General features: G+C 44.1%; 1 protein-coding gene across 2 annotated transcripts in view; it reads left to right on the forward strand.

Moving 5' to 3' along the window:
* gab3 (GRB2 associated binding protein 3) overlaps positions 1-7,500 on the forward strand; it is a 43,021-nt gene that overhangs the window by 25,827 nt on the left and 9,694 nt on the right. For both annotated transcript variants that reach the window (XM_063203900.1, XM_063203899.1), the window contains exons 7-8: positions 5,756-5,837; positions 6,752-6,839. In XM_063203900.1, coding sequence (XP_063059970.1) covers positions 5,756-5,837; positions 6,752-6,839 — 170 coding nt within the window. The remainder of the gene's footprint in view (positions 1-5,755; positions 5,838-6,751; positions 6,840-7,500) is intronic.

Raw genomic sequence — 7,500 nt, forward strand, 5'->3', positions numbered from 1 at the left:
ATGCCGTTGCGCCACCTGACGTCTGAGTCCAAAAAAATGCCTACGTACACTTCTAAACTTTCTTAGTGTGATCACAGTTCACGAAGAGTGGCAAAGCAGACATTGAAGAAGCGCCCTTCACACAGTTGCAACTGAGATCATTTTTTTGGAAACGTTATTTTAAGATGCGGAAACTTTGACTGTGATGTAAGACATAATGATGATTTCTGCTGCATTCAGTTTGACGACAGGCCTACACAAGTCGTTTGCACACAAACTATTTGCCCTCCAGGAAGCAACTGTCTATGACGAAAGGGGAGTAGCAGTAGACTGTATGCATTAGGTCATGGGAATAACATTGAAGTAGTCCATCAGCCTACAACTGCTATCAGCCTTGGACAGCAAACAAACGTTGACTAAAGTTGACTAGCCTGTAAAAGTACTTACCCAGTGGTGTAGTCTACGTAGAACGCAGGTGTACGGAGTATACCCACTTCTAAATTTCAGGGATTTCAGTATACCCACTTAAAATTGATTGCTCCATTGTTTTGTATGGCACACATATATACAGTATACCCACTTCAAAAAAAGGCTCAAATATACAGTATACCCACCGTAAAAAAGTAGACTACACCACTGTACTTACCTATCAAACGTATTGCTTAGCAAACAAACCCAACAAAAACACCATAGATTTAGTTCTGTAGGATAAATACAATAATAAACTTCTAGTGGTAAATCTGGATAAATAGGCAAAATTAGTAAGGTAGAATAACATTTGTAGTGCAGGAAGGCCAGAAGTCTCAAATCACCGCCGTTGCACAAGTACGGTATCTTGTGTGTTCTCAAAGCCGAGTCGACTATTCCACTAAAAAAGTTGATCCATAATAAGAGCTCTAAATTACATTTTTTCATCACCAGCCAAAATGGCTAGTAGATGTTGCTCTTACTAGCCAAAGACACTCTCATTAATGCAGGGGTGGGCAATTATTTTGGCCTTAGGGCCACATTGGGTGTAGAATATGGATCGTAGGGCCAGACGTCGCAGGCAACATGCCTGTGCCAATAATGATAAATACTGTGATGTATACTGACATAACATCATTTCAAACCTGTACACTGCAAATTTAGATGTGACCTTAGATGTGATCTAGTCTCACACCTGCAACACCCTTTCCTTTTCTAAGAATTTTAGTTGTGAGTATGGTACTTTGGGATTTTTTTCCATTTACACTTTTGCACATATCACACAAACATCACACACAAAGTGTCCACCACCAAACCACAAAAAAAAACCAAAAAACACAATTATTTCCTACCAACTTCACATAGAGGTCTAGCCATTGTGTTAAACTTATGTTAGTGAGTTTTACTGTGTCTATGTACTTATGTACTAAGGACCATGTTGTAGACCCGACATCCAGCTGCTCGCTGTGTGTTTGTACTTTCTTCAATAGACTTACTATAGACTTTTTAACTATTGAAGAAGGTACTTTGGATTTAAAACACTTTGTGGGCCAGATGAAATGGCTCCGTGGGCCGCATGTGGCCCCCGGGCCTGAGTTTGCCCACCCCTGCACTAATGGGTGAAAGTGGCTAGCCAGTTGGTCTTTTCTAAAACTGAAATTTCACCAGCATTTTGCCGGTTGGCTGGTGTTTATTTAGAGCCCTGTCCGTAATGACATCAAAAACTCACCAGATGAGACAGGTCAATTAGGTGGAAAAAAATCACCTGTTTAGAGCACCTGTGCATAAAAAATACTCAACATGGTTCTTTGGTTTTGCGTTTACTCTCTGAAGTCAGGATGCCCATGTCTGTTTCAGTTTAGGTGGCTATACCTAGCCAGAAAGACTAGCTTATACGGTACATGACAAGGTTGGTTTTTTTTTCACGTTTACACTCTGAAGTCAGGGTGCGCGTGTCTGCGGACGAAAAGGCCAAATGCTGACAGGAACCCTCTGTGTAAGCCCTCGCAGCATCTGGTCTTAGTAGCTATATCGGCTAATTGATATTCTCCAAGCCAACCAAGCGAACTGTGGCCAGAGTCACGCAGTGCTGGGGTCAGCAATATTCTATCCACTGTATCCCTGTAACACACACACACACACACACACACACACACACACTCACACACACACACACACACACACACACACAGGAGTGCATGCACGCACACGCGCACACACACACAGGCGCGCGCGCACACACACACATACGCACACGAACATGCATACACACACACACACACACATACGCACACGAACACGCATACGCACACACATACACACACACACACACATACACATACTGTTAATATCTCTCTCTCTCTCTTTCTCTCTCATACACACACACACCAAGACACACACACACGCACGCACGCGCGCACACACACACACACACACACACACACACACACACACACACACACACACACACACACACACACACACACACACACACACACACACACACACACACACACACACCCTTGGCTGTTTAGGGTGCACAGTAGAGTCTAACATCTGCCTCCATCAGCATTTATGCACGACAGCAAACCAACCAAGCCGAGAGGATCCATTTCAGCACCGTAATCCTCCTCTGCCCCCGACTGCACCTTGTAATAACTACTCTCTATAAAGCATTGATTAGCTTATTTGTTTAATCGCAGTTAACACTTTGTGTTCACGATCTGTGAACTGTTACTTAAATGTTATTTCTCTTTACATTGCATTTAGCTGATGTTTTTGTCTGTAGCGACTTTTGTCTGTAAAGGGAGTTGGTTACAGTCCCATGGTTTCCCCCAGCACTTTATTGCTAAAGTGAAAGTGAAAGCCCATTGGGAAACTCCAACTCCCATTGTCATTGTGACACAGCACTCCACAGCACACAAGTGAACACTGCACACTGCACACAACGAAATTGCATTTATGCCTCACCCTTGCAAGGGGGCAGCCCTCAGTGGCGCCCCATGGGGAACAGTGCGGTGGGACGGTACCATGCTCAGGGTACCTCAGTCATGGAGGAGGATGGGGGAGAGCACTGGTTGATTACTCCCCCCACCAACCTGGCGGGTCGGGAGTCGAACCGGCAACCTCTGGGATGCAAGTCTGACGCCCTAACCGCTCACCCATGACTGCCCAAGGCGGCCACCTTGACAAGAAACACCTACCACCTTGGCTAGGTCCCCTGAAAAGATACATTATGTATCACATTTCATGTTGTGAATCTAATTTCCAAAGTTGCTTAGCCAAAAAATATATACGTTTAACACCCCTCCACCTTGAAACACTGCAGTGCCATGGTGCAATGTGAAGTTCGGTGTCTTGCTCAATGGCACTTTAGCCATGAATAATATGGGACTTGAACCTGCAACCTTCAGGTTCCACCAATCAACGCAATCAACAACATTAGTCATTCTGCCACTTGCTTTCAAACATACAGTGTATCTGGGGTCAGTCAGTCTCTCTCCCTGCTATCTTGCTGTCCATCTGTCTGTCTGTCCGCATGTCTGCCTGGTTGTAATGTCACTGTTTATGTCACCCTGTATGTACTCTCTGTCATCCTGTCTCTCTTGTGATCTTTACGCTATCTGGTGCCAATCTCTCTCGCTGGACTCTCTCTGTCTCCCTGACTGTCACCCTGTTTTGTCTGTGCTGATTCTGTGTTTGAATCATACAGTGACAAATAACATAAGATAGATGTAAGGGAGAGTTAGTAAATGGAAAGTACATCCTTCACAGGGAGTAGTCAGTGAGAAGAAATATTTCCCCTTTTTCACTTTTTAGAAGAAGGATGGATTAGCCAGTGAAAGAGTGCTGGGAAAATACCAACACTTTTCTGAGAAACAGAGACCAGGCAGACAGATACGTAGGTCGGCGTTTTTTGTACATACTATATACTGTATATATTCATGTTTCACACACAAATGCTCCTAGCAGTTGGTGGTGATGGTGGGGTTTTTTTTTCCGATGAGTCTAAGTGTACTCCCTTTTTGATCTAACCCTAGATCAAGGCTTAAACGTATATATTCCAATAACGCAGGCCTTCTAGATATTTGTGGTGTGTTTTTTTGTTGTGTATTGTGTTGTTTTTTCTCGATGAGCCTTAAGTGTGGTCAATGGTGCCCAGTCATCAGGGGCTGCTTCCTCTTTTCTGTAAGCCGCGCTGGGGTTTCTGTCAGGGCCTGAGCTTGTGATCGGCACGTGATGGCCCAGCAACACAACACAACGCCTACTGTAGCTGCTGCATTACATTTAATATTGCAACTACTGTTTCTTGATGTTAATTGCCGAGTCAGGGACACACACATGTCAAAACACTGTTGGAAAGGGCAGGAAGAGACAATGGTACCACACACTCACCCACAAAAGCTATGTAAATAAAAACGTTGAAAGCTTTTGGTGCTAGCTACCCAACTTTAAAAAAAAAAAAAAAAGGAAATGCATTTCCTTTTTTTTTTTTTTTTAAAGTTGGGTAGCTAGCACCAAAAGCTTGCAAGTTCAGTAAAACTTGGCACAAAAAAAGACTTGAAGTGTGCGGATTGTCTCCTTTTTTGCGCAGATAATTCTACTGAATCCTGCACCTTGAAAAGAGATGAGCGCTGACCATTCACCTCTTTAAAATGTTGGGTGCAGTGTTGGTGCGAAATGTGATTGTCACGTGATGCTGCCTATGCTGTTTAAATGCCATTCCTTCGTTTTTACGGAAATTTGGGGTGAAGGAGATGGGGTGTTGTTTATGTGAGATTAGATTATCACGTGCTGATGTGTATTGTTTAGATTTAGTTCTTATAGTTCCCCCAGTGTGTGTGTGTGTGTGTGTGTGTGCGTGCGCATATGCATGCGTGCGTGCATGCGTGTGTTTGTGTGTGTGTGTGTGGTGGGGGAACGGGGGGGAAACAGTCACATGATACTGTGTACTGTGCACATACTTCTTGCTTTCTTTGTTTGTGGAGGATAACGTAAAAAAATCTGAGATTCCTCAGCACATTTGCATGGCAGCTTCACATGAACAGTCACATGACCTTGTGTACGTCGTGTTTGGATACAATTCCTTCTTTTTGGGGGGGGGCATGTTTACATGATAGGCATCACTCACATGATCCTGAAATGCAATGCTGAAATACACTTCCTGCTTTTTGGAGGGAAGGGGTCATGTTGACATGTTGAAGGGGACACAATGAGTCACATGCTGTCACATGACGCTGAGCTCCCTGTGGAGCTGATGGGCTTATCGTCATCATCACCCTGACAATTGATTTGATAGGCTGTTTCACCGACACTGTGACCCCTGTCGTGATACTAATGCAGCACCACATCTGACCTCACACCAACTCAGTTTGTTGTTTGTTTTCATTTGTTTATTGAAAGTGTTTTTCGATTACGCCTAATAACCAAAGCAAGGCAGGTTACTTCACTTTAAGTACATTACTTAGATGATGCCTGTGTCCAATGTGATACTAGCTACATTTACATGAGACTTACAATTCAGAATTAACTCCATTTCATTTTGAATAAAACTTCATTGCACTTTGAAAACGTCATGTACATTTTTCTTAATTCGGAATGAAATGAAAGATCAAAGGAAACTCGACGGAACTATTTACTTCTGAATTATTAATATGGAATTAAAAACGTCTTGTAAACGTAGCCACTGTCAAATAACTAAAAGCAAGACAAAGTTGAGGCCCAAATTGTGCGTTATCTCGTTGTAATCAATGATGACCAGTAATGAGGTGCCAACCAAGTGTTGTTTGTTTGTTTGTTTGTTCTGCAGCGCGACCGCCACCTCTTGACCTGAGAGGGTTGTCCACCATCAGAGAGCATCTCCCATTGGTCAGAATGCACACAGAGCCCAGGTAAGGACATACAACAGCAGCACACACACACACACACACACACACACACACACACACACACACACACACACACACACACACACACACACACACACACACACACACACACACACACACACACAGTTTTTTACAGATACACAGATTTAATGAAAGTCTGTGCTTGCCCATTATACTCCCCAACAGACAATCGGAAGACACTTGATATTTTGGGTCTAAGTCCTATTTGAAGGATAAGAATTTGTACCAAGCGCGTTCGTTCAAAATCATCTACTGATGTCTTTTCAAATCACATAGTGATGGCAACTTGCTACACGGACACCATGTTGGTGTCGTCTGTTTTACACATACTGGCTCTGTATTTATTGTAGCTTATACAGTACAGTATGTGGCAGTCAAATAAGATACAATCCACTTGTTTTGTTATTTGTAAGGAAGCATTACTGGCATCTGTGCATTTGGCTAGATTGCAGCAGTATGAGTCTGCATTCTTTGCACGGTAATGGCTGCCTTTGACCTTCTCTGTTCTTGTGTGTTATGCATGTCTGTGAATGCCTGTGTGTGTGTGTGTGTGTGTGTGTGTGTGTGTGTGTGTGTGTGTGTGTGCGCGTGTGTGTGTTGTGTGTGTGTGTGTGTGTGTGTGTGTGTGTGTGTGTGTGTGTGTGTGTGTGTGTGTGTGTGTGTGTGTGTGTGTGTGTGTGTGTGTGTGTGTGTGTGTGTGTGTGTGTGTTTGCATGCATGCGTGTTTGTGTATGTGCGTGTGTGTGTGTGTGTGTGCGCATGCATGCGTGTGTGTGTGCGTGCATGCGTGTGTGTGTGTGTGTGTGTGTGCATGCTTGCGTGCATGCGTGTTTACGTGTGTGCCTGTGTGTGTGTGTGTGCTCGTCTGCACGTGTCTCCTGTCTGCTCTCCCTCAGCTCGGGGCACCCCTGCATGGCGGCTGAGCAGAGCCGAAGATTGAGGGCCTTGACTCCAGCGGACCCCGAGGCCTTGGCCACTCCTACGGTAAGTAATCACACTTCACTTCCCCTCCTCATCTCCTATTTATTGCCGCCGTTTCCATGTAAATCACCAGAGGGGAAGAGGAGGGGAGGAGGAGGGGAAGAGAGGAGTGGAAGAGGGGAGGGGGCCCGGGAATAGCTTCCTATACTCTGCCCCACTACACATGACTTGTGAAGCGCTTTGTGTTGCCTTGTACAGACTGTTCCCTTTGTCAAAACACACACACACAAAATACTCAGCTGTACTCCAAGGGAAAGGGAGGCCTTGAAATAACTTTTAAAAAATGACACGCGTATACAAACACACGCATGCATGCACGCACGCACGCACACACAGACACACTCACATGCACGCACGCACGCACACACACAAACACAAACACAAACACACACACACACACACACACACACACACACACACACACACACACACACACACACACACACACACACACACACACACACACACACACACACACACACACACACACACAAGGCCATGTTTTTTAGTATTTATAGTGCATGTCTGTGGGAGGTCTTTATGAAAACATTTTTTTTGTTCCTGTGATAGAAATAATTTATTAGTCATGTTTTTTTAATTTCTTATATAATACTTTATTTGCAAAGTCAACGACCCATTGTTGGCAATGAAATACATGAAATGA

The sequence above is a fragment of the Engraulis encrasicolus genome, chromosome 7 (genome assembly GCF_034702125.1).
Source record: "Engraulis encrasicolus isolate BLACKSEA-1 chromosome 7, IST_EnEncr_1.0, whole genome shotgun sequence".
Classification (NCBI taxonomy): domain Eukaryota; kingdom Metazoa; phylum Chordata; class Actinopteri; order Clupeiformes; family Engraulidae; genus Engraulis; species Engraulis encrasicolus.